The 26,527-nt window shown below is 59.5% G+C and overlaps 1 protein-coding gene across 1 annotated transcript; it reads right to left on the reverse strand.

Moving 5' to 3' along the window:
• Nucleotides 1-25,597, reverse strand: ATP2B4 (ATPase plasma membrane Ca2+ transporting 4). Its single transcript, XM_029962521.1, is given in 24 exon segments — nt 1-2,562; nt 6,593-6,682; nt 8,810-8,992; nt 9,308-9,415; nt 9,890-10,101; nt 10,512-10,725; nt 10,997-11,188; nt 12,487-12,593; nt 12,695-12,782; nt 13,008-13,187; nt 14,092-14,326; nt 14,587-14,600; nt 14,603-14,830; nt 14,882; nt 14,923-14,954; nt 14,956-15,174; nt 15,267-15,481; nt 15,591-15,752; nt 17,324-17,359; nt 19,027-19,152; nt 19,403-19,528; nt 20,318-20,575; nt 21,516-21,713; nt 25,391-25,597. Coding segments are annotated over 24 exon segments (3,726 nt in total). The 5' UTR covers nt 25,587-25,597; the 3' UTR covers nt 1-2,256.
• Between the last annotated feature and the right edge of the window lie 930 nt (nt 25,598-26,527).

Consider the following 26,527-nt stretch of genomic DNA (forward strand, 5'->3'; position numbering starts at 1 on the left):
CCTGTCACCAACTCGTGTTTAACCCAAGAACCGCCCGCACTCCCCCCCACAAAGGTCCTGCCCACGGTGGGTTTTGGGGAGGGGAGGGCAGCGATGGGCAGGGAGAGGGCTGACACTGAATTTGGGATGGGCAGTGGTGGCAATTTCTTCTGGCTGTTGGCAGTGTAGAGCCCAACCTTCACCCCTCGCCAGCACCCAGGCACGGGGGTGGGAGAAGGACCTTTCCTCAGCTGCCTGGGGCAGGGATGGGGCGGCTCATCCTCCCCTCCTCCCACCCCCAGGAAGGGACGGGGTCGGGGCTGGGCTGGAAACAAAACAAAGACACTTGGTTTGTGTTGTGGTTTAAGGAACACTTATTTCTTGGCAAAGTACTGGGCCCTGGCGTGGCAGGAGGTGCTGCAGGCAGTGCTCGGAGAAGGCACGGGAGATTCTGCTGTGCGTTCTGAAAGGAAAGGAAAGAAGAAACCAGCCCAGCCCACCCTGCCCCTAAAACCCCGCTGCTCCCAGGGGTGGAGCTGGGCTAAGACAACATTGTACAGCCAGTTACAACCAGGTTCTCTCTGCTTCCAACAGGGCCAAACAGGATGAAGGAGGGAAGGAAGGCAGCAGAGCTTCCTCTGGGATGGAGGAGGGAAGGAAGGCAGCAGAGCTTCCTCTGGCCCTGCCTGCCCAGGGCCACAACCCTGGGGAAGGGACTCAAGCAAAGCAAATCCTGCCTCCTGCTCGGGGCCATGGATCACCAGAGGGGCAGTTCGGAGCCAACTGGGGCCTCTGCTCCAAAAAACAGGACTCTCCCTAAAAGTTTCCAAGAGGTGGAGGTGAGGCAGGACACAGGGTGAAGAGATGACCTCCAAAAAAGCAGCAAGTGAGGCTGAGCCTTCAGCAGCACCTTCTCTGGAAGATCTGCAGCCAACCAAGCAACTGCCACCTCCTCTGGCAAAGCAGCTCCAGGAAGCCAAGGGTCCTCCACTGGCCATGGAGCCTCCCCCCCTTCCATGGGATAACGAGACAACCTAATTCATCCCTTCCATGACCTGGGGGTTGGCCCACTGTGCCCTCAGTGCCCCGATGCCTGTTCTCTGTTCAGCCTGGTAAAGCTTTTGGTGGGCACAGCTCTGAGGTTCCTCAGCAGTTCACTGGTGCTGCTACTCCAAGGCTGAAGGATTATTTAATCCAACAGCACAGAAAAGCCAGAATGGGCAGAAATCCCTCTGCTCTCAAAGGCAGGAGCCGTAAAACCCTGGCAAAGCTCTCACCAAGAGCTTCACACCTGATCAAGAGCAGCAGAGAGGCCTCTCTTAAGATTCCCCAGGAAGGAGCCACATTTCTCACAACAGTGGCTTTTTTTTTTTTCCCCACCACCTTTTCACTGCCAGTTCACCTCCACCTTTGTAGAAAAATCAGAATCTTTTCCATCCAGCAAAGTTACAGCCAAGTCACCTTCGTTCCTCATCTACCAATTTGGAAACAGAGAGAGAAAAGTGTGTGTGGACACTCAGAAGAGGAGCTGGAAAGGTCAGGTACCATTTTTCAAGGTGGAAGACTGGTGCACATCCCTGTATCCCTCAACCTGCAAGTAAACACCTTCCCCTGGCTGGGTTTTGTTGTTTATTTCTTAGTTTTTGCACTGGAGTGCTGACTGCCCCCACTTCCCACTGCAGAGTTCCTGGGGGCAAATCCCACGAGCAAAGAACAAACCCCAACGTTAGAAGAAAACCCCAAAAAACCACAAGTGGAAAAAAAAAAAAGAAATAAAATAAAAGTCACAAGTGCAGCCCAGCCCTCGGGCTGAGGGTGGGCACGTAAGACTACACCAACTCGAATTTCCTTTGATCATGCATTTTGCAAAGTGAAAACCCCCAACAGACAGACAGACACGCCTGGAGCCCAACTCTTGGAGAGGAAAGAACCTGGCTGCTTCACCCCGGCGAGTACCACTGAAAACGAGGGATGGAGATGGCACAATTTTTTTGGCTTCGCCTCTCTCCCCAACGCCCAGCATCGTGGCACTCTGGTTCCCACTGCTAAATCATGGTAAAAAAAAAAAAAAAACAACACAAAAAACCCCAAAAACAACAAAACGAAACGAAGGAAAACAAATAACCCCCCCCCCCAGAAAAAAACCCACCCCAATGATATACGTATGAGCAGTTTGACACGAGGTGTGAGCAGTTACTGGTGCCGACGTCACACCGGGCGAGGGGCCGAGGTGGAGGAGGAGGAGGAGGAGGGGAGGGGGGTTCCCAAGTTCTAAGGTCAAACCGATGTCTCCAGGCTGTGGAAGGGGCTCTCGGGCTCCGGGACGGAGAGCTCAGCTCGATCGCTGTCCACTGCATTGTTATTTCTGTTCAGGGCTGGAGGCCCGCCCGGGCTGCCCCCGCCGCGCGTCGGGAGCCCGTCAGTCTCGGGGTCGTCTTCAGCGCCGTCAAGGAATGGTGTTCGAGGCTCGTCTTCCTCCAGGATGAACTCTGGGTGAGTCATGAAGTTATGGATGGAGCTTCTGGATTCGGGTTTCTCGAGGCCTTCGTACAGGGAGCTACGGAACGCATTCACCACCTTGATCTGCCGGGAGCGCGGGGAGGGGGCAAAAGAGACGGGTTAGTGACGGCTCCGGGGGGCCAGAGAGCCCGGGAGAGAGGCCAAATAAAGAGTGAGGACACGGTAAAAAAACGAAAAAGCACGACCACGACAACAAGTCACCACCACTGAGCACACAGCTGGGTCAAACTGAGAGGTCTATGGTGAACTAGGAGGGCCAACACGGATCAGACTCAGGCACTGGGTGTGTGATGGGGGAATCGACCGACTACGGGGCGACTTCAGAAGCTGCAAGAAAAGACACAGAACGACTCAAAACCCGCCCCCAGGTCGCTCCGAATGGATGGAAGCCAGAATGCATTAGTTGTCATTACGTGTGCACACGCGTTTCGTGGGGATGGACGAGGACAACAGGGTGGAACTACGACTCAAAAAAAGAGGTGGGTTAGACAAACAGCGGGTTCAAAACACTCTACCGTGGGAGCCATGGGGGTGTTTGTTCTAGTTCACTGCTAGACCTGGGGAAAGGAATGGGCTTTAAAAAGGTGTCACCAACTTTTCAAGCCCATGGGAAGCACCAGATCCAAGTGGATGCCACGATCAGCTAACCCAGCTAAACGTGCACGAAGGAAGCCAGATCTGTGTGAGGTTCCCCACACAGCTGGAGCTCTGGATCCTTCCCTACACCAGCAGACCCAGTGGTTTCCAAAGGCAGCTAATTCTGTTGGATGTTCTGCAGGAAAACCACTCTCTTTGCTCAGAATCCCAGCCATGCTCCTGGGAAACCCACGGGGCAGCTCCCCCAAAAGCCAACATGTTACAAGCAGGAGATCCAGAGCCTGGTCTGGACAAACAGGGAATGGTTCTGCTGCCTCCACTGCACTGGAAGGGAGAGGTCTGGAAACAAGGCTGGATGGTGGCTTGCAGTGGATTCACTGCTCCCTCCAGACCCTCTGGAAATCCAGCCTTGAACCCTTCCAGCTCTCGCCCTGCCCTGCAGAATGGTGGGGGAGCAGAGTCCACACCCCACGTCCTGCTGAGATGAGCTGGGTTTAACTGCCCACCTCAGTGTGGTGCCCAGCCAGGCCAGGAGGGAGCTCACCAAGCAGCACAGCCAGCAAGAGCCTCCTGGGGATCTCTGCTCTCAGCACCAGCAGCACTCACCAAACCAGACCAGAGAGGTTCCTCAAAGAGCCTCGTGCCTGGAACCCTGGGAGTTTGACCTGCAAGTTGTTCCAGGGCTCCTCTCACAGGGGATGCCCTTCTGAGTCCCCTCTGCACCTGGCTCAGAAGGATGGTGCTGCACCACGAGAGTGGCACAGGCTCAGCACATCCTGGCTGGAAACAACCCCCCAGCTCTTGCACACACACATGGACCAGCACACACACATGAGCTGGAGACACTGATGAGGAGATGAGTGTGGGCCAGGTACCCCCTGGTGCTGGAGCACCAGCTGCCCTGCAAAAATGGAAGGTTGGTGGAGCTGGAAACAGAAATTCTGAGCTGGGTTTGCTGCACTAACACCACAGGAAGAGCCTGTGGGAGTGCACAGGACCACACAGGCCACCTCCAATCTGTCACATCACCAGCACCTTGAGAACAGCACCTGCAATCCCTGACCCCTGAAACGCAGAATGCACTGAATCAAGTATAACCAACCCAAACAGGCCAAGGAGAGCCCAGGGACTGCCAAAGCAAGGAGGTGCTCAGCCCAGCACAGAGGCAGGAGCAGCTCCCCAGGAGCCCTCCCTGTCTCTGCCCCCTCACTGCCTGCAGCTCCACCAAGGAGCTTCTGCTGCAGCTTTGCTCAGATTTTCCTCCTTCAACCATCTCTGTCAGCAGCTGCTGTGAAATGAATTCAGCTGTTCCCTTGTCAAAGGAACAGAACAGCAAGGAAATGTGTTCTGAATGAGCCAGGCAGTGCAAACAAAACCCAAACCCTCCCCTTCCAAGCTGGAAGCCCACCTCCCTCCCTGCTCACGCCTCCTCTCCACCTGGAACCTTCACACAACCTCCAGGCTTGGAATTTACTCTCATTTCACACCAGCCCTGCAGCACCACGACGTGCTGGGCAAACCCCCCTGCTCCCATGGAGATGGGAGTTACATCCCCTGCACGAGGCCAGAATCAGCCCCACTGCTGACCCCTGGCTGTGCCCAGCTCCCTCACTCCGGGGCAAAATCCCCAGGGAGAGCAGCCCAGCTCTGCAAACCATCTCCAGAGGGTCATTCCCTGCCTCTCCACCAGCCCAGGAGGGACACAGCAGCAAGGCTGCCGAGGTCCAGCCCTGGAGAACTCATCCATAGGAGGGCAGTGGGAGGCAGAGGGACACCATGGATCTGTGTGGAGGGAAGAGGAGCTTCGGGAGAGAGGGAAGCAGCAGAGGGAAACAGAGAAGTCCAGGCAGAAAACAGAGGCAAGACTTGGGAGACCTGGGTTAGCTCCTGGTGGATTTGCTGCCTGGAAGGGCATGAGCTACCCGGGTTATCTATTCCCTTGCTGCAAATCTGGGGAGGGAATTAATGCACAGACCGCAAAAAACCTGCATTTTGGTCGTGCCCCCCCTCCCCAGCCCACTACCCTGAGCCCCCCTAAGCAGGTTTTCTCCCATTAGCAAGTCTCAGTGGTGCCCAGATGCAGGCAGGAGCAGAGAGGCAGCTGTGCTGCTTCAGAAACACTGGGGTTAAACACAATCAAATCCAAGCACCAGAGTCAGCTAAATAGAGAGAGAAAACAAAATTATCCGAAATTCTCTCTCCTCCCCCACAGTGCATAAACAGTGGAGACTGAAAGCTATTCAGAAAGTCACTGAGGATATTTCTCTAATAAGAGGAGAACACGGAAAGTGACTGTGCAGTAAAAAAGCCAATTATCCAGGAAAGACACACAACCTACTCCCAGCCTGGCACAGCCTGCAGAGAGAACTCACGTTCACGTGCTCCCCCAGCCTGGACACACAGCTCCCCACGAGCACAGAGAGGGGCTCTGCACCAGGCAGGGATTATTTTGGCCTGGAAACCCACTGCTAGATCCAGGATCCAGCTCTCCCACTGGAAAAATCAGTGGTTTCCATCCTGTTTGCGTGCACAGCGGTGTGTGTGCACACACTGAGGATCAGAGTGAGCAGGACAAGGTGGGCACTGAGGATGCTCTGGCTGCCAGGGGACCAGCAGAGCCCTGGGCTGTCCCCACGGAGCCCCAGGGCAGCACAGGGCACACTCAGCTCTGTCCCACGTGCCATGCAAGCCCCCAGGGGGGACACAGAGGCTGCTTGCTTCCAAACCAGCTCTGAACCAGGGGAGCAGCCCCGAGGTGTCACCACGGGCCAGCTGAGCCACGGGCAGGGCTGTTCACAGTCCAGCCTCCATCCCACCCACAGCAGGAGCAAATCCTGCTCCTCACACGCCCTCCCCACGGCTCAGCCAGCCCTGCAGCACACTGGGGGAAGGTCCCAGCGGCCACTCTGCCTCCAAACAGATTTGCAGCTGCAGGAAAGCAACGCCTCTGCCCACCCCTGCCCTCCCGGGGCGTCCCAGGGCCGGGCAGAGCCGTGGGGGAAAGGACCAGCAGAATTTGGGCTCAGTGTTGCCCCTCTCACAGCAGTGCTTTTAGCTGCTCATGAACACGGGGCTCTCTGAACGAGAGCTGCCAATTTTTGCACCCCTCGGGAGGGTGGACTCAAACGTCAGCCCTGCAAAGGAGGAGAAGAGGTAAAAAACGGAGGAAGCAACAAGGACTGGGGGGGGGAAGGACCAGAAAGGTCAACTTGTTAAAGGTGCAACAAAAGCATCAAAACCATGGTTTTTTTAACGCTTTCCCGCCCCGTCCTTCATGTTGGGAACCAGTGTGCGAGTCAGGGTTTAGAGGGAGAGAGAACAGGCCGGGTTAGGTGGGTGCAGGTGCTCTCTGTGGTTATTAGAAGTCATGCATTGTAATAGACTATCACTCACTGCCCGCAGGAGGAGATGCAGCAGCAGCAGCAACAGCAGAAGTGGTGGGAGTGGAATTGACGGAGGAAAGAGCTACATGGGTTGGGCTAGAAACATTTTTTACATCGTGGTGCTGGCTCACGATGGAAGGCTGTCTCCTGAGGGCTCCCTGCAAAGAGGAGGCGCCGGTCTGGAATGTGTAAACTACGTCCATCTGCAAAGAACCAGAGAGTGAGATAGCGTCGCCCGGGCAGGGACAGGGGCAGGGGCAGGGAGGGAGGGGAGCAGGGGGGTCGGGCAGACACACACAGACAGGAAGGAAGAAGGAGGATGGACAGGTAGGGAGGAGGGAGGAGAGAGCCCCCCACCCCGTAAGCCCCCACCGGGTTGGGCTGGTGATCCGGGGAGCAGAGGGGTCACCTTCCAGCCTCTGCCCCTCCCACGGGAGCGAGAGCAGCAGGAGTTACCCCCCCACCACCAGAGAGACCGTGGTGGGAGGGAGTGACAGAGGAAACACCTTGGGTTATCCCAGCAATCTGCAGCAGGAGCAGAGGAAGAGAGAGGGTGGGCAGAGGTGCGAGCTGGCAGCCGGTGGGTCCAGAAAACTGCACTGGCAAAGGGTTTGTGGTCCCTCGGCCCTGTGGGGTGTTCAGCTGGGGGGGCTGAATCCTGGCACACACCATGTGCCCACAGCTGGAGACATTTCAGCCCCTCTCCCAGGCTCAGGGCTCTGGAGCAGAGCTGGAGGGGGCAGGAATGCAGCAAGAAGTATCCTTGGTGGTGGGGCCACAGTTCTGTGGATGTGCTCCAAGGGCAGAGGAACCAGGCAGGATCCAGGTGCCACCTTGGCTTCCTGGACACTTTGCAGCTGGAGTGTCCCCAGCCCTGTGCAGGGAGCACAGCTCCTGTGGCAGGGACACCTCCTCCAGACCCACGTGAAGCTCTGGCTCAACTGGAGGGACTTCACACATGGCTTAGCTCCTTCCCCAGTTTGATGCCCCTCTTTTCCCCAGTGCCCCAGGCTGGGCTGTGGGGAAGAGCCCTGTGCTCTCATTCAGACACACTGAGTGGGGACAGAAGCCCCCAGATGCTCAGGCTGGACCAGCCTGCTCTGCTCAAGGGCACCACAGCCAGGAGAGTCCCTAAAGAGGCTCCAGGATGTGCATCCAGGAGCGTTTCTCATGTTGCAAGAGCAAGGGCTCATCTCAGCCCAGGTCCACCACACCTGCAGGGAGATACCTGGGAGGCTCCAGGCTCACCTGGCTGCTGGCACTGCAGCCCTTTGCACCTCCCAGACCTCCAACACAGCTGGACCTCCTCCAAAAGAGCCTGGAGCTGCCAGCACATCCTTCATGTGAGGGAACCACTGGTTTCCAGCACTGCCCAGGCTCCCCAAAGAGCCCCTCACTGCTCACAACGAGCAGGGAGTCAAGTTTGAACTCCACCTTGAAAGCAAGAAGGGAACATCTCCCAGAGGAGAAGGAAAGTTCCTGTGGCACAGCCCAGCTGCTGTGCTGCCCCAGCCCCTGTCTTGGGGCCTTTTTGGTTTTCTCTGTCTGTCAGAGGGACAGAGAGGAGGCACAAAGGTAGCCCAGCAGCCCTGTGTGCCAGGGACACTGGGACATGGAGCTTTCCTCCACAGGACAGCTCTGCCCAGGCCTCCAGGAAAGGTGAGGGGCTTTGACCCTGCCCTGCCCAGTCTGGGGCAGAAAAAAACACCCTTTCAGGAAAAAAAGAGTGTAAGGGAAAAACAGGTGATGTAAAAAGCATATTAAGAGAGAGATTCTCCTCCCCTTCTGTGCTGTGGGGCCAAGAGCTCCTGGTGAGGAGCACAGAGAGCTGGCACAGAGGGGTGGCAGCAGCCAAGGGGCTGTCAGGAAGAAAAGAGCAGCCAAAGAGTGAGACCAGAGAGGGTCTGGTGCAGAATGAGCACATCCCTCACTGGGAACAGCATCCCAGCAGTGACCAAGGGCAGCTCCAGTGCTGACCCACTGCATGACAGAGCCTGGGTGGCTCCACGGACCCCCCACACCTTCCAAGCAACCTCCTCTGCTGCACGAGGTGCCCAGCAGGAGCACATCCAGCCTCCTGCAGACCAGCAGGACATGGTGCTCTGCATTAGAGCAGCCTCCCCTCACCCCAAGATGTCCCCAAAGCCAGGCTGTCCTGGTTCCCCAACCAGGACAGACCCAGAGAGGCACAGGTGATGGGAGAAGTCTGGCCCAGGAGGCGATGGCATCCTCCGGGCAGCAGCATTCACCTCTTTCCAGAAAGATCCCCTGGAGACAAAGAAGGAGAAAGAGAGAAGGAAGAGCCCCCCATCCCTGCTGCCCCCCTGTACCTGTGTCTGTATCCTGTTGAGACCCCTGAACCACAGGATCTGCCCACGCCGCAGCTCCATCTCGGCGTGGTCGATCTCGTCCACGTCCTCAGGCAGCTCCTCCTCTGGGATCTCCTCCTTGGTGATGCCGTGCCCAGCTTCCTTCAGGAACTTCAGGTGGCTGGTTGGGACAGTGCAGATCAGCTGGAGAGAGACAGGGAGAGCAGCTCTTTAGCCTGAGGCCATGGGAGCAGGAGCCCACCAGCCAAGGGGAGCACGAGCTGCCCAGACCCAGCTGGGACATGCTGGGATGCAGCAGAGACATGTCACTGCTGGATGTGTCCCTCTGGAAGCAGGATGGGAGTGAGGAGCAGATTAGCAACCTCCCCTCCTCGCTGCTGGTGTGGGATGGAGCATCACCCCCTCCCAAAGCTGCCTTGAATAAATACTGGGGAGAACAAGGGCAGGGAGGCAGCGGGAGGGAAAGACACGGGGCAGGTTTGGGACATTGGCTCTTACCTGGCCCCACAGGAGCTCCCCAACTCCGATAAAAATACACCAGAACCACTGGCTCAGGGTGAGTCCAGAGCAGCTGAAAGGCTTCCCACCAAACTCCACGATGACAATCTACAGCACAGGAGAGAAGAGTCACACACTGGGGAGCTCCAAGGGCTGCAGGGCACAGCCACAGCATGAGAAGGGCCCCTCAGGCCACACAGCTTTTCCCTCCTTCCTGGGATTACAAGGGGAACAAGGACCTCACATCGAGGCTGGGAACTTTATGGGACACCAGAGGTACCTCCCAACACACTCTAGACCTCAAATCACAGAATCACAGAATGGTCTGGTTTGAAAGGGATCTTAAAGATGATCCAGTTTGAACCCCTCCCACCAGACCAGGTTGCTCAGAGCTCCATCCAACCTGGCTTTAAACACTGCCAGGGATGGTCCAGGTTCTTTTGTCACCAAGAAGCATCTGGAGAAGAACCAGGGGTGGGGACAGAGCTGTGGGTTCTGACTGCAGCAGCCACGGGTCCTGCCCGTGGCACCGGCCCCTCCCGGCCCCGACACCCCATTGCCACGCTGCCCCCGCAGCCTCACCTGGGCTGCAAAGGTGCCCAGCACCACGGTGCAGAAGATGGGGTTGCGGTAGATGGACTCGAAGACGTTCCTCTCGCCGTGGATCTTGCGGGCGTTGATCTCGTTGAAGAGCTGCATCATGACGAAGGTGTTGAAGACGATGGTGTAGTGCTCGGTGGGCGGCGAGTGCAGCGGCGCGTTCCGGCCGCTGTCGATGTCAAAGAACTTCTCCCCTGAGCACACAAGGGGGTTTGGGGAGGGGAAGAGAGAGGAGAGGCTGAGACCCTGCTCCTCACTTCTGCTCTGCGCTGGTGGAGGTGGAATTAGGACCCCAGGATCACCCGAGATCCCTCGACCCGGCTGGAGCCCCCTGTGCTGCCCCCCCCGGAATCCTGAATTCCTTAGAAGTGTTGAAAAGCCAAAACTGTCTGTGCACCCAGAGGTCTCTAGAGAAAAATTCCTCTTCACATCATCCCTCTGCTTCCCACCCATGATTAAACAAGCCCCGTCCTGGCCAACAAGGGTTCACTGAGGGACAGCTGAGACCGAGGGTCCCCTTGGGGAGGAACAGGGGATTGCAGGCAGGGCTGGGGCTCTGCCCCTTTCCCTTTGCCCCCACCATTCCTCGGGGCTCAAAGCTCACCTGCAAAGAGCAGTGTGAAGATGATGGTGAGCTGGTACACGGCGTGGCCCAGGATGTTCTTCATCATGGTGCGGGAGATGAGCGGCTTGTTGCGGCCGTAGGGCTTGCGCAGCAGCAGGGACTCAGAGGGGGGCTCCGTGGCCAGGGCCAAGGAGGCAAAGGTGTCCATGATCAGGTTCACCCACAGCATCTGCACAGCCTTCAAGGGGGAGTCCTGCAGAGAGAAGAGTGGGGAGAACACGTCACACCCCCGAAAGCACCCTCTTTTCCCTCCTTGCTCCGCAGGAGCCTCCACCCTCCTCCTGAAATCCTCTCCAGGATTGCACTTGGATGTTTAACACCTCCCCGAAAACACCCCCAAAGCATTTCTCATTCGCTCAAAGCTCCCTACACGGGCTCACAAGGCTCTGCCCAGCACGTGGCTCCTGCTCACAACCCACAGAAAACCTGTTAAACCCCCCACCCTTCCTGCCCCGTCCCCGTGCCTGGGTGATGCAGGCGCCCGTGAAGGCCACGATGACGGCCACGACGTTCACAGTCAGCTGGAACTGCAGGAACTTGGAGATGCTGTCGTAGACGTTGCGGCCCCACATGACGGCCTTGACGATGCTGGTGAAGTTGTCGTCGGTGAGGATGATGTCCGAGGCCTCCTTGGCCACGTCCGTGCCCGCGATGCCCTTGGGGAGCGGGGAGAAGCGGTGGGGTGAGTCATGGAGAGAGGCTCTGTCTGCCTGGCTCTGCTTCTTCCCAGAAACAGCCCCCAAAAGGAAAATCCAACAGAGCCAGAGCAGCCGGTGCCAGCCCGCGCTCGCCAACGCGCTCGGGAGAGCGGAGCTCCAAAGCAGCAAAGCCTCCAAGGACAGACACCGGCTCAGCTCCAGGGCTCTGAGTCAGCCCTGCCTTCCAGCCTGTGCCTGTGCACGTCCCAGACAGGGCCACGGTGCAGCAAAGCTGGAAAGCAGCTTCCTCCTCCTGCCAGGGAACACGGGCATCCCAGGCTGGGCATCTCTGCTGCACGCGAGGGTTGGGATCCCAAACGAAGGGGAGCTCAGCAGCTCGAAATCCTGGGGCCTTCTGCCCCAGCCGGGGTGCTGGCACTCCCCCAGCCTCCCAAAAACCACCGGCAGTGTCTCCAAGGACACGGAGCCGGATGGACACTGGGCTGGCTGTGATTCCCACCACGGGCACACTGAGGCGCTCGTCCTGCAGTCATTAAATGTGCCATGGCCTTAATGAGCCCATTCCCTGGTGCTTTCCCAGAGGAATTCTCTAGGGATTTGCCAGACCCCATCCCATCTCAGATCAGGCTGCTGAAGGGCACAAGCTCCAGAGGAACAGTCGCCTACTTTCTACTGCTCATCCAAAAGGCTCCAGAATTTCCTTAGATATTTAACACATTCCTAAAAACACTCCCCCAAAATTTCTCACTTGTTCAAAGCTCACAAGGCTCCACCCAGCACCTGGCTCCCACTCACATCCCTAAACTCCAGACAATCCACGGGAAACCTGTTAAAAGCAACAGGTTTGTTTTCCTGCTTCTTTGAGACGGGGCAAAAAAGAGCAGCAAACCAGGAGATCAGAGCTCTCCACTGTGAGCAAACCCCCAAAGCCAGTGCCAGCACCGTGCTTGGAGCTGGGGTGAAGAACTGCAGGGATAAACTGGGCAGGTCCCTGCTCTGGGGGCTCTGCAAGTGCAGTGTCACCTTCAGCCCAACAAGGTCCCTCCAGGTGGGACAGAGCCCAGCCCCAAGCCAGGCTTGGAATGGCTTCCCAGTCCCTTGCTAACAGGCCAACACAATACATGAGAATTAAATCAAACCTCCAGATGAGGTTTCTTCCTTAGTTTTTAAGCCGTCCTGTAGATTTAGAAAAGAGTTTCAGCAGTCCAGAAATAATTTCATTGTTGGCAATAACCAAACATGCCATCAGTTTTCTCATCCCAGGCAGCAAAGGAAAACCCACGGCCTGTCCATACCATGGCAAAGCCAACATCTGCTTTCTTCAAGGCTGGGCCATCGTTGGTCCCGTCCCCGGTCACGGCCACCACCTGCCTCTGGTCACCAACGGTGCTGTCGATAATTCCTGACAGGGAGACAAGCAGTGCAGAGAAATTAAACCCCAAGGACAGGTTCCCAGCCTGGATCAGGCTGGAAAAGCACCCGGGAAGAGCGGGATGAGCTCACCTTTCACCAGAGTGTGCTTGTCAGTGGGGGAGGAGCGGGCGAGCACCCGCAGCTTGGGCCAGATCTTGTCCAGCTGCTCCTGTTCCACCTGCGGGACAAAAATGGGAGAAAGGGAAGTGATCCCTCTGGAATATTCTGCCCCACCAGAGAGCAAACTCCAGCTGGGACAGGACAGCACCTTCGCCCCCAAGCACCCTGTGTCTGGCTGGGTGAACATCCCAGCAGCTACAATTATCCAGAGAGAGGAGGGAATCCCACCCGGATCCAGGCCACCCACACCCTCTGCAGAGCAGTGCCAGGGTTGTTCTCCCACCTCTCCCTTCTCGTTGCGGATGAGCCGGTTGAACTCCTTCCCCTCCAGGCACAGGAAGTCCTCCCCTGGCAGCAGGATGCCACACTTGGTGGCGATGGCACGGGCAGTGTTGATGTTGTCCCCTGTCACCATCCGGACGGTGATCCCCGCACGCTGGCACTTCTGGATGGCATCTGGCACCTGGGGGACAAGGACAGAGTTTGGGGGGGGGGGCAACACGGGCAGGGTGCTCAGGTTGGCACTGGGTATCCCAGAGGAGCCAGGCAGCTCCTCTCCCAGCCTCCCTAAAAGGATCTGGAAAGGGGCTCTGGCGGGGTGAGGAACCTGCACCCGCTGCCTCAGGGGGAAGGGAACCTCGCTGCCACCTCCCTGTCACACCCCGGCACAGGGTGCCAAGGCATTGCCAGGCCACCATAAAAACAGGGGCATTTCACCCCCCTTCCCCACCCCACCCCACTCCAGCAGCACTAATGGGTTTATCCATTATGGAACGGTGGGGGAAGAGGATGTTAGTGAGGAATTAGCAAATTGAATCAAGGGCCTCCAGAGCCGGTGCAGACGGGGCATCTGTAATGCAATTCCCAGAGCCAGATACTTGGACATCTAATCAGGAAAAGATCCAGGCAAGGCAGGAGCACGGGGGCAATTCTAAATTGGAATGCAGAGGCAGGAATGGGAGGGTTATTGCATTAGCCCAGCTGCCAGCTTGGCACCCTCACAGTAGGGGCAGCAGCTGAGAGGGGCAAACCAGCTCCACCAGCCCTGTCCTTTTCCAACACCCCCATCACTCCTCCGTGGTGTTTCCATCCACCTTTCACCCATGTAGAACCAGCCTGGCTTGTGCACAGACCTCTGGAGCAGCTGGGGTGGAAAGTTTGGGTGGAAACCCCCTGTCACCAGGTCATTTTGTCCAGGGGTGGGAGAGAAATGCCAGCAGCAGGGAGCTGGTGGTGTGGGGCACTCCAGGGCTGGACACAGAGGAGGTGCCTGGGCTTCCTAAGGGGCTCGTGGTCCTGAGCAGCCGGGAAAGGGGTCCCTGGTCCTGGAATGGTGCAGGACAGCTGGGGCAGAGCGGGGTCAGTACCTCTGGCCGCACAGGGTCCTCGATGCCCACCACGGCGATGCAGGTCAGGTCAGACAGGATCTCGTTCTCGCTGTCCCAGTCGGGCTCAGCGTCCCCGGGGAAGTCCCGGAAGGCCAGGCAGATGGTCCTCAGCCCGTGGCAGGCCATGGGCTCTATCACCTTCTTCACCATCTCGTCCCGGTCCTTCACCTTGAACACCCGGGGGTCGCCGTTCTTGTCCAGGATCTTGGTGCACCTGAGGACCGGGAGGAGGGCGAGGGTCACCACTGGTGGCACGGTCCCCTGCCACCCCCACCTGCAAAACGGGGCATCCCCCGACGCCACAGCTCCCCCATCCTTCCGCACAGCCACCAAAACCAGTTAACCCTCTGCAGGGCAGCACCTCCCCGAGAGTCACCTCCCCTCCCCACCCCTCACCCCGCAGCCCCCCAAACAGGTCCCGCGGGGCAGCGAGAAGCCCGAAAGCCCCCGGGATGGGGCAGGGGCGCAGCTTACTTGCGGAGGATGATTCGTCGGAGGGCGCCCTGCTGTACATGCGGAAGCCGCCGTTGCTGTTCTTCAGCACCGTGCTCATGGACTTGCGCACCGAGTTGAAGGTGTAGACCTTGTAGAGCTTCTCCTCGGGCACCTCGTTGCGCACGGCCTGGTAATCCTGCTTCAGGTCCAGCACGAAGCCCAGCAGGGCACACTCCGTCTTGTTCCCCACCTGCCGGGGCAGCCCCCCTTCCTTCTCGGGCGGCTGGAGAGGGGAAAGGGAGGGAAAAAAGCGGTGCTCAAACCTCGGACGGACGCTGCGGAAGACACAAGGGCGGTTTGTTTCTCCCAGCTCACAGGTCTTTGGACGTGTAGGCCGAGTTGATGGCCGACGCCGTTTGGGGACGATTCGAGGTCCAGGATTCTTGGGGGCAGGATGGCTTCGGGGTCGGGGATCTGGCGGTAGTGGGTGTCCCCCACGTAGGCCTGCACCACGGTCATGCGGTTCATGGTCAGCGTGCCCGTCTTGTCCGAGCAGATGGCCGTGGCGTTGCCCATGGTCTCGCACGCGTCCAAGTGCCTCACCAGGTTGTTGTCCTTCATCATTTTCTGCAAGGGGCACCCACGAGCGGGAAGGTCAGAGCCGGCAGCCCGAGTTCCCCCGTCGCACCCCCGGCGACCCCGCGGCGCCGCGGTCTCACCTTCACGGAGTAGGCCAGGGAGATGGTGACGGCCAGCGGGAGCCCCTCGGGCACGGCCACCACCAGCACGGTGACCCCGATGATGAAGAACTTGACGAAGTACTGGATGTAGATGGGGGTGCACTCGGCCAGCCAGGGCCGCTTCTGCACCCCGAACGTGTCGATCACGAAGTACAGCACCAGGATGATGACGGTGATGGCTGACATGATCAGCCCTGGGGACACACGGGGCAGAGTGAGGGGACACAGGGGACACAGGGGACAGGGACAGCCCTTCTCCACCAGCTCTGGGGTGGTGGCTCATGCCAGGCCATCGCCACTCACCTGCCTTCCCAATCTGCACCGCCAGGCGCGTGAGCTTCCCTTGCAGCACAGACTTCTCCTTCTTGGGCACCTTCACCTTCTTCTTCTCCTTCTCCTCATTTTCCACCCCTTCCTGGCTCTTCAGGGGCTGAATTTCTAAGGCCACACCATCCTGAGTTTTAGCTACAGCCCAAGGGCAAAATAAGACACCACGTGTGAATAGGAGAGAGACCGGGAAACCCTGGAGGACACCACTGAGAAAGATGGTGGTGGGAGAGAGAGAGAGAACCCAGACCAAGAACCATTCCCGGCGACACACGCATCCGAGCACATGGAATCTCCGTGTCCCAGGGCCCTGCCACCTCTCTATGGGGCAGTTTTGTGTCATCTACCCCAGCCCATGGATAAGGGATCCTCAGAGGTGACACTGGCACTGGTCACAACTCTAAGGCAGCGCTGCAAGAAACCCTCTGGCCAGGTTTTGGGGTGGAGACTGGATTCATCCAGCCTCTAACCCTGCAGCAGACTGGGAGCGCTTTGGGCTGACCCCAGAGATGCTCCAGTCCCCCCAGTCCCTTGATGATCATCCCCACTCCCTCCCAGTGCCACCTCTGCAGTGCCCTGTGGGCAGCTCAGCAGGAATCACTCGCCAGGGAAGTGACTGAGGGGGTGAGATGGAGGGGACGGTTAGAAATTCGGATGGAGACTGAAGAGGAGGGAGCCAGCTCCTTGAATCCCAGCCCTGAGCCATCCACCACGCGTTTAGGACCCGAGACAGCCAGGCTTCCTGTGCCTACGATTGCTCTAGTCCAGCTGAAAGTCTGCACTGGGGAAACCCAAGTCTGGAAGCTTTGGAGAGGGATGGGGAAGAGGGTGGGAATCCCCCTGAGAGGCTCCTCCTCAGCTGTTGGAGCTGGAGGAGCAGCAGTGGCCCCATTGCTGCCCCGGGACCTGTCCCCTCCTGGCTGCTGCTGCTCGATGGCTCAAGACACCCCGGAGCTCACGGCAGCTCCACATCGGACACCTCCACGTCACAACAGACCCCACACGGACAGAACAAGCACCCGGACACAGTCTGACGGGAAGGAGGGAAACTCAAACTGCTGAGAGGAGAGAGAGAGAGAGAGAGAGGTGGAGAGAGGTGCAGAAATGGGCTTCCTCCACAGCCTGCAAAGAACAGTGTGAGAAACACTGGTGAGGAGACGCTCACGGAGTCGAGGCCATGGGAGGAGAGGGTGCAACCATCACATTGGCCAGGCCCCGTGGGATATTTCATCTGGGAACACCAGGAAGGGACCTACATCTCTCCCCCAGCCACGTCCAAACACAAACCCTGGGAAGGGACAGCATCTGATGGGCCCAGGGGCTTCAGAGCCATCAAATCACTGATGCAGCTCAAGGATGTGAAATTTGTCCCGAGAAAGGGATGCTCTGCCAAAGGTCCAGGCTGCTGGAGGAGCCCTGTCCTCCCTGCACAAGGGCTTTTCCCCACGCAGGGGCAACGTGGCCATGGGGGGAGCCAGCCAGGTTCATCCCAGGGTGCACAGCCCCACGCTGGGGTGCCAGAGGGCACCGTGATGCAGTGCCAGGGCCACCGGCCACGGGACCATTGCACCCTCTCCCAGGACAACGAGGCGAGAGTCCCGCCGGAGCAGCAAAGAGCACAGACTGATGAGAAGAAGGAAGGAAGGAAGGAAGGAGGAATGCTCAGTAGTTAGTGTGGTGCTGGTTCAAAGGATGGAGAGGCTGGTTACCTTTGTTGCGGTTTTCGGGGGCTCCACTTTTTTTACCTGTTCAAAGAGAGAAAGGGTGGGGGGCTCAGCACGTGGACCCACACTCACCACCCGGCTGGGGGACAGCCTGGGATGGGCCCTGCTCCGAGGGGCCGCTCCAGTGGCATCCATGCCCTGGGCTCAGAGCCCACGGTCACCCTCCGGACACCGCGCGTGCCTCCGTCCACAGCTCGTGGCCCTGGGGAGGCTCCGGAGCTCCCCGGATCCCCTGGGCACCCCAAACCCAAAGCCTCAGACTTCCCCACCTGCAGAGCACCCGCCACAACCCCCATCAGTGCCTCGGAGGGTGCCAGAGGTGCCTCAGACCTTGGAGGAGAAGAAACCCCCCAGCAGAGCTTGACCCCCTGCAGCTCCAGGTCCCCTCCTGTCCCGGGTGCAGGCAGATCCACATGGGAGGAGTGGATTTGTCTCCCACCACGGGCAGCACCAGACCCACAGTGGGGGGGTTCTGACCCCAGGGTCTGTGGGGGGCAAGGTGTGCACGTGGGGGTCCCCAATGGGAGCACAGGGCGGCTGCAGCCTGAACAAGCCTCGAGTGACAAGGGCTTTGTCCCCCCCATCATCCCCCAGTTCCACAGCAGGGACCCCTTGGCCCACTCTGCTCCCAAATCCAGGTTTGCTGTGGGGCTGAGTGACAGAGCTTGGAAGCTGGGGAAGCACCAAGCATCGCTGCCCGGGTGCCCAGCGAGCTGCTGCTCAGCTCCCACAGCAGTGCCATGCCCGTGTCACCTCCTCCTCCCACCTCCAAGCTGGCACCTGAGCCCCAGGAGCTGCACAGCCCCCAAAGGCCAGAGATCCGAGTGATCTGAGCTGGAGGAACCCAGCACACACAGCCCAGAGCTGGAACGGCTGCCAGGAGAGCCTGGGAAGCCTCTCCCTGCCTGGCATCGCCTCCTGGGAAGGGCTCCCTGGCACAGGGAGGCCTGAGCAGCCGGCAGTGCCAGCCAGCAGCTCCCTCCTGCCAGCTCCTTCTACCTCATGGCTGCTCCTGGTGAGCCCAGACCTGCCGAGCAGGGGCTCAGGGACACGGGAGAACAGGAGCTTCCCAAGCCTGGCTGGTACCAGTACTGGTACCAGAGCTGGCACAGAGCAGGGCAATAAGCAGCAGGAAAGCATCAGGAACACCAGCAGGAACACCTCAGCCTGCCTGGCTGCTCTCCCACCCCAGCACACAACCCCTCATCCTGCCATCCTCTGCCTCATCTCCTTCCCCAGGGAGCTCAGGAAATGCCAGCAGAGATCCTCAGCCAAGTCCTCAAGGTTCTGGATGGGCCACCAACACCCTGTGGGCAACCAGGACTCACCTTCCCCCAGCAAGGAGCACCGTGGGCAGCACTACCAGCCACCCTTCCCTCTGATCCTCAATCCCCCCAGCCCACAGCTCCAGCCTGGATCCAGCTGGGGACGAGAGAGCTGGAGCCAGGAAGCAGAGCCTGGGTGCACAGGGGGCTTTCCTCAGGCAGCACCAGCCCCACACTGTGGGTGAAGGGGCACAGGGAGGGACCCCCCACCTCAAGAGCTCACCATACATGCCTGGGCCACGGGCACTGACACACAACTGCAGCCCACGGGTGTGGGAGCTGCTTGTGGCACACTGGTGGTACTTCCCAGGGAAGGGAGAGAGGCCAAAGGAGGGAAAAGGCGGGTTCAGGGGATCTCCTTACCTTTCTTCACTTTCTTCTCCTCGTCTCCTTCTCCCGCGCCCAGGAGAGTGAAGATGATTCCTGTCTGGGAGTTGATACCCACGGCAGTCACCACCATCCTGCCAGAGCCCTCCATCACGTGGGTACCTGGCACAGCAGGAAGGTCACAGTGAGACAGGTGGGACAGCAGTTCCCATCTCACACAATCACAGGATAGTTTGTGTTGGAAGGGACCCGAAAGCTCATCCCCTTCCACCCCCTGCCACGGGCAGGGACACCTCCCACTAGACCAGGCTGCTCCAAGCCCCGTCCAACCTGGCCTTGGACACCTCCCCAACATCAGGACCCAAGACCAACCATCTCTCCACCCCTGCACCCACCCCACAGGGACCCTCACCTGAGAGCAGCATGGGGTCTTTGTCCATGGATTTCTTGACTTGGTCTGACTCCCCAGTCAGTGAGCTCTCATCTATTTTCAGGTCATTGCCCTGGATCAGGATCCCGTCCGCTGGCAAGAGATCGCCTGGGACAGGAGCACAGAGGGGATCAGCCTGGTCTGGGCAGCCACTGCTCACCCCTGACTGCCCCACCCCGTGAGGAGGCTTCAAAAGGACTCAAAACTCAGCCCCAGACCAAATCTAGAGGGAGGAGAAGCAGCAGGTGGGTTTTTTAAGATGAGGATTTTACTCAGTCAGACAGTGCTTCCCCATCCAGTTTTAATAAATCAACACCAGATCCTTCCCAAAGCTCCTGACACATCCAAACCATTCTGTAATGGTTTGGATCCCACCTTCCAACCTCCAAGGAGGGGAAAAAAACCCATGGGAAAACAAACTTGATGTTGGATCAGTCTCCTTCCTGACAGGAGCTGCATGGGGTGAATACTCCCCCTGGTAAACAAGGAGCAGGACCTAATTCATCCCAAAGGCTGCATCTCCCTGCTGAGGAAACATTCACGAGCATCTCCTGGCTAAGGAAATGTTCACCAGCAAGGACATGGCTGGGAAAACGAATCATTTTTGAGAACAGCAGGCCACTAAAGCAGCCCAGAGCTGTGCACAGAGCCTGGCTTAGCTCTGCCAGCCCAAGCCCAGGCGGGCCAGAGACAAGGTGAGTAGAGCTCCAGGGAGCATCTCCCATCACCACGGGGGCTGCGAGAGAAAGGAGGAGCCAACACTTCCCCTCAGGGCTGGAGGAGCAGAGGAGGAATTGCTGGGCTCCTGAGGGGGAGGGACAGCCTCCAGCTGGGCTCCTGAGGGGGAGGACACACCCCAGCCACCCCCGAGGGGCAGGGCAGACCCCCCCCACTCACCGTACTTGATCTGCGCGATGTCTCCCACCACGATCTCGGCCACCGGGATCTGGATCACCTGCCCCTTGCGGATCACCGTGAACTTCTGCTCCTGCTCGATGCGGCTCTGGAGGCCCCGGAATTGCTTCTCCTTGCTCCAGTCGTTGAAGGCGGTCACCAGCACCACGATGATCACGGAGAACAGGATGGCTGCCCCCTCGATCCAGCCGGCCTGCGCCTCGCCCTCGTCCTCCACGCCGCCCGTCGACTGCCCGCACACTGCCCGGGGGAGAGCTCTTGTTTGCACACCCAGACGTGTTTGCACACCCAGGCACACTCACTTGCACACCCAGGCACACTCACTTGCACACCCAGGCACTCATTTGCACACCCAGGCACTCACTTGCACACCCAGGCACTCATATGCACACCCAGGCACTGATTGCACAACCGACACCCGCCTAGAGTCACGCTGAGCCTGGAAAACAGTTACTCCTCCCTCCTCCTCCCTGAGCTGCCTGGGCTTCCCCTGCTCTCAGGAGACGGTTTTTACATCCCTCGAGGAATTTGTTGGGTTTGCTTTTTTTTTTTTTCCCCCCCCTCTTTTATCACTTTTCCTTTTTGGCAGAAGTTGGGCTGAGCTGGGACAACTGGCTTCTATTTCTGTTTCCAGCTGCAGCACCCAGCCCTCCCTGTGCTGCGTGACCCTCGAGTGAGTCACATCTCCCTGTGTCTCACATCTCCCTGCATCTCCAGAGCCCTGTGCCTGCTCGACTTCTCCAACAACACCGAGATCCAGGGCCAGGAGGAGAAACCCGCCCAGCACAGTCCTCAGCCACCCATGGGGTGTCACAGCACTTCCTGGGCAGGGGGACATACCAGGAGACAGAGAGCCTTGTCCCTCCCTCCCCAAAGCAAAAAAGAAGCCCTGTGGGATGTGGGAAGCCACTGGATCAGATGGACCCATTGGATTTGGAGCATCTTTTGGGGAGCAGCAAGGAGCAGCTCTGAGCCCGTGGTGCCCAGACAACAGTGCAGGTCCCTGGGGAGGGCCACACCAAAGACCCCAAGGATGGGGAGATGCCACCACCTAAAAAGGGTGAGCAGATGTAGCTCCATCTGCACAACCTGCCAGAGACATCACCTGTCCCAAATCCCTGCTCCCACAGGGCTGGGCATGGCTGTCCCCCACCAAAGCACAGGGACCCCGGGCACTCACGTTCATTGTCCCCACCCGGGGGGTGGTAGAAGGACAGGCCCAAGGAGATTATGGCTGCGATTTCCAAGATGATCAGTGTGACGTCCTGGAGTGCCTCCCACACTAACTGCAGGAACGTCTTGGCCTTTTTGGGAGGAATGAAGTTCTGGCCGAAGACCTGCCGCCTCTTCTCCAGGTCGGTCGGGTTCCCGGACAGGCCTGGAGGGGGGAGAGACAGGGATGAGGGCAAACCCCACGGCTGCCCCACAGCCCCCCAGCAGCACCAGTGCCAGCACGGGGGGCACGAGGTGCCAGCAGCAGGGAGCCAAGGCAGGGCTTTGCCCCTGTCACCCACGGGGGCCGGGGCGAGCACGCCCAGCCACCCTCCCAGTGCTGCAGCCTCAAGTGCCAGCCGATGCCAGTTGGCACTGGCCAGCTTGTTTACATGCTGCATCAAATTAGCCGTAAATCTGGCACCGGGAGCGGCGCTCGGAGCCGCCGGAGCCACCTGATCCCTGTGTCCTGCCAGCTCCCAGGAGCAGCGGCTGCGGAGAGCGAGCGGGCACAGCAGGAGCGTCTCCGAGCTCAGCTCAGCCCCACGGCCACGCCACGGCCACGGCCAAGCTGGTCCTGCCCACAGCTGGTGGAGGAGACACGGGCTGGTCCTGCTGGAATGGGGTGGTGGGAGAGAGGGAAGGAGCAGGCCAGCCCTGAGCTGGGGTGCTGCTCCCCACGGCTGGGAGCAACCCCTGAGAGATGGGGGGAGCAGATGGGGGCAAAAGGGGAGCAAATGGGGAGCAAAAGGGGAGCCTGAGCCCCTTCAGAGCCCTCCCACCCAGGCCATGAGCCAGTGGTGGGAGACACAACGTGCCCTGGCTGCCCCCCAGTGCAGCCACTAAGAGCTGATGGGGTCCCAGGTGAGAGAAGCCCTCCTGCCCAGCACCACCTTAACCGAGCCCCCCATTTCTCCTCCACCTTAAGATGGCCCGTGGGGTTGCTGCCAGCTCCCGGGATGCACCGGGAAGCGGCGTAAGTGGCCCCTGGACACATCCCGGTGCCTGGAGCAGCCTGGCAGTGATGCCCCCCCGGGGGGACCCAGCCCTTGTGCTCAGGGGACACCTCCCCGCCAGCTCCGTGTCATTCCAGGGGACACCTCCCTGCCAACTCCGTGTCATCCCAGGGGACACCCTCCCCGCCAGCTCCGTGCCATTCCAACCAGGAGGAAGCAGCAGGACGAATCCCGTTCCCACACCCCCCCTGCTCCCCCCCTTTGTGCTGTGACTCCACCCCAGCTGCAGGGAGGGGACGCGCTGGCAGAGCAGCCCCTGCGGCCCCACCCAGCCCTGAGGAGGCAGCAGGATCCTGGGATCTCCCGGCCCCGATTCCCGCCCAGCGGCTCCGGCGGAACGGATGGAAAATGTGGCTAAACTGCCGTGGAGCCAGGGCTGTGCCACGGGCACACACGTGCTGCTCCAGGAGCACACGGCAGGTTGCAGACTTTGGCTCCTCCAAAGCACATCCCACCCACGGGCCTGACCCCAGGGCTGCCCCCCACCCTCCTGGGGGTCAGTGTCTGTGCTGACACAGGGAAGGGGGCAAAGAGCAACAGCAAATCCCCCTGCAGGGCCTGAGGGTCCAGTTAGTGGGCGTTGAGTTGGAAATTTTGGGTAGAGGCCACAAGTGACAGCAGAGAACAAACCCCCATAACGGTCACCAGCCCCTGATAATCCCAGGAAAGCTGCTGCTGGGTGGCAAAGCCTTGGCACAAGGAGCCCCCACGCAGGATCCTCACCCTGGATGGGGAAGGAGGCGGCAGCCCCGGGAGCTGCTCCTGCCAGCGGGTGAGTCAGGGCACTGTGTGCTGGCACTGGGCACCCAGGGACACCGGGGATGCTCCACGGGTGACTCACTGAGCCACCGCCCCGCTGGGGCACAGGGGGATGTGGAGGTGGAAAGCCAGTGCCTGGCAGAGAGACACCCCACTCCATCCCAAAGCTCCTCCAGGAGCAGCCCCAAGGGATTGGGGTGCACTGACAGCTCTTGGGGGGAGAGCCAGAGACCCAGCAGATCCCAGTAGATCCCCATCCCGATGCTGGGGAGACCCTCACTGCACAGACTGATCCCATGGGATCAGACAGAGCTGCCTCAGGCTTTCGCTCTTCCCAAAAATCCCTGCTTGTTGGAAATAACCTTTCTGTGCTCTCTGGACTCAACAGGCTGGGGTTTGGGACAGGCAGCAAAGCTCAGCTGCAGAGCAAGAGGGTGAGGGAGGGATGTGCTGGGGACACGAGATCCAGCACTGACAACCAGTGGCACCCAGGATGGAAGGGCAGCCCTTCACCTCCCCTCAAAAGAGCCTTTGGGGTCTGCTCCCCCCCTCCCCTCTCCTCCCGCCCCCAAAGGAGCGTGTTCCCACTTTGGCAGGACCAAACACATTGTTTTGTGACCTGGACTTGGTATTTCCACCGGGACTCCCCCCCCTTCTCTAATGACATCCCGATATTGTCTCCCCTTCCCGGTCCCACTCACAGCTGGAAACGCACTAATCCCCACCTTTCAGCACTAAGAATAACCCACAAGTTTTCAGAGCCGAGGCGCAGCCACGTCCCCCACCCCACATCCTGCTCCCAGCTCCAGGTAAACCCTCAGTGCTGTAATCAGGGGGTCTCTCACCCCAGCACCCCTCTAATGCCAGGGAAGGGGTCCATCACCACACAAAGGCACCCGCAGCTCCCCAGAGCCAGCAGCCTCACCGATAAGGGGGACCCCAAAAGCCAGCCCAGCCCGTGGGAAGGAGAGGTGACATCCTGACACCCTTCCACAAAGCCTCCCAGAGGTGACCTGGAACCCACAGGCGTCACTGCCACCACCACTCCAAACTGGGATGCCCAGAGGCACCAACCAGCTTTTCCCTTGCGATCCCCTCAGATCAGGGGTGACCTGGGTGCCTCTCCCCACACCCCTGGGGGATGTGCTGCCCATCCCTCATCTGAGATGCCTCAAAGAGCTCCAGTCACCTCCCCAGCACCATCCAACCTTTACACTCTCCCTCCCACCCCCCCAGCCCTGCCACTGGCTCTGTAAATTATTAAATGGGAAAGGCTGGCACAGAGCAGTGGCTGGGCTGTGGTCGTGAGCCCCCCGTGCCCCTCTGACAGCCCTGAGCTCATCCTGCCTCCGCTCCATCCTCCCAGGGGACGTGGGGCTCTGGGCTACGCCCCGGGGAACCCCCTGGCATGATGCTTCTCTTTCTTCTCCCTCCTTTTCTGCCCTAAATGACCATTTTACGAGACACGAGGAGCGTCTCCCGCGATGGACAGCGGGCACGACGGCCCCGGCTAAGCTCGGCCACGGGACACGCCTCGGGGCCACCACCCTCCAGAGGTGACAACCCACCTGGCAAGGCCAACGGGGCGGCCACTCACCTTCGACGGGCGACGTCTTGAGCCTCTTGCAGACGTTCTGCACGCCGCCGTAGGAGTCGTTGAGCCGGGCCACCGCCTCGGCCAACCTTTACACTCTCCCTCCCACCCCCCCGCCCTGCACTGGCTCTGAAATTATTTAAATGTAAGGCTGGCACAGAGCAGTGGCTGGGCTGTGGTCGTGAGCCCCCCGTGCCCCTCTGACAGCCCTGAGCTCATCCTGCCTCCGCTCCATCCTCCCAGGGGACGTGGGGCTCTGGGCTACGCCCCGGGGAACCCCCTGGCATGATGCTTCTCTTTCTTCTCCCTCCTTTTCTGCCCTAAATGACCATTTTACGAGACACGAGGAGCGTCTCCCGCGATGGACAGCGGGCACGACGGCGCCGGCTGAGCTCGGCCACGGGACACGCCTCGGGGCCACCACCCTCCAGAGGTGACAACCCACCTGGCAAGGCCAACGGGGCGGCCACTCACCTTCGACGGGCGACGTCTTGAGCCTCTTGCAGACGTTCTGCACGCCGCCGTAGGAGTCGTTGAGCCGGGCCACCGCCTCGGCGCTCCGCAGCTCCATGAGGTTCCTGAGCTCCACCATGGAGCACCCGAAGTCCCCCTCATGGTTGCCTTCGGCGACCGAGTTGCCGGGGTGGTGGTCGGCCACGTTGTTCGTCATGGTGCCGGTGATGCCGATTCTTCACTCAACCCCAGCTGCCCGGCCCAGAAAAATGTCCCATTCACTCTGGGTTAAAAATACACCTCGGCAGTGGAAAACAGCTGCTTCCTGCGCGGGCAGGCGCCGGGGCTGGAGCGCTGCCCTCCGCCCTGCCAGCAGGTGAGGGAGCACCCCACACCCATGGAGAGGGGTTCACTGCACCCAGCAGGCCTTGAACCAGCTGAGAGACACCACAGGGACCAGGGAAGCCACTAAAATCTGTGAGTTCCTCTAAAACAGAGGCTTTTCCATCAATGACCCTCTCAGAGAAGCCCTCGAAGGCAGCGAGTGGCTCTTGGCCTTGGCTCTCAGCACCTGCCAGCCAGGTTACAACCCCCCAGCCCTGCCAGCGAGGACAGAGGAGTCCCAAAAATGCCTGAACCAAGCGCTGTGGCCAGGCAGGCACAGCATCCAGCAGCTCCCACGTTCCCCAGGGATCTGGGGACCCCGCTGGCATTCCAGACAGAGAGGATGGGGGCTAGGGACAAATAGGGACATGGAGGGAGCAGGCAGAGCAGCACAGGCCAGAGGGGAAAAGTGTTGTTTGTCACCCAGGGTGCCCTCCAGCTCTGTACCCAAGCTCCAGTGCCAGCAGCGATGCTCCTGGCACTCCAAAGGCAAAGAGCCTGCAAGGGAGGCTCTTATGCAGAGAAAATGAAGTCTTTCCTAGAGCAATATAAATGAATAACAAAAGGAACAGCCACTACAGCAGCAGCAGCCTGAGACAGGGTCAGGAGGTGGCAGAGCAAGCGAACAGGGAAGAAAAGCAGCCAGACAAGGACAGGAGGAAGGTGGAAGGACATCTATCCCTGCTTCCCAGGGGCACATGGGATGCACTAGCCCTCACAAATCCAACAGGCAGGCACCACACCCTGGGGCTGTCCCAGCTCACCCCACAGCAT

The sequence above is a fragment of the Manacus vitellinus genome, unplaced genomic scaffold (genome assembly GCF_001715985.3).
Source record: "Manacus vitellinus isolate BGI_N305 unplaced genomic scaffold, ASM171598v3 scaffold_47_pilon, whole genome shotgun sequence".
Classification (NCBI taxonomy): Eukaryota; Metazoa; Chordata; class Aves; order Passeriformes; family Pipridae; genus Manacus; species Manacus vitellinus.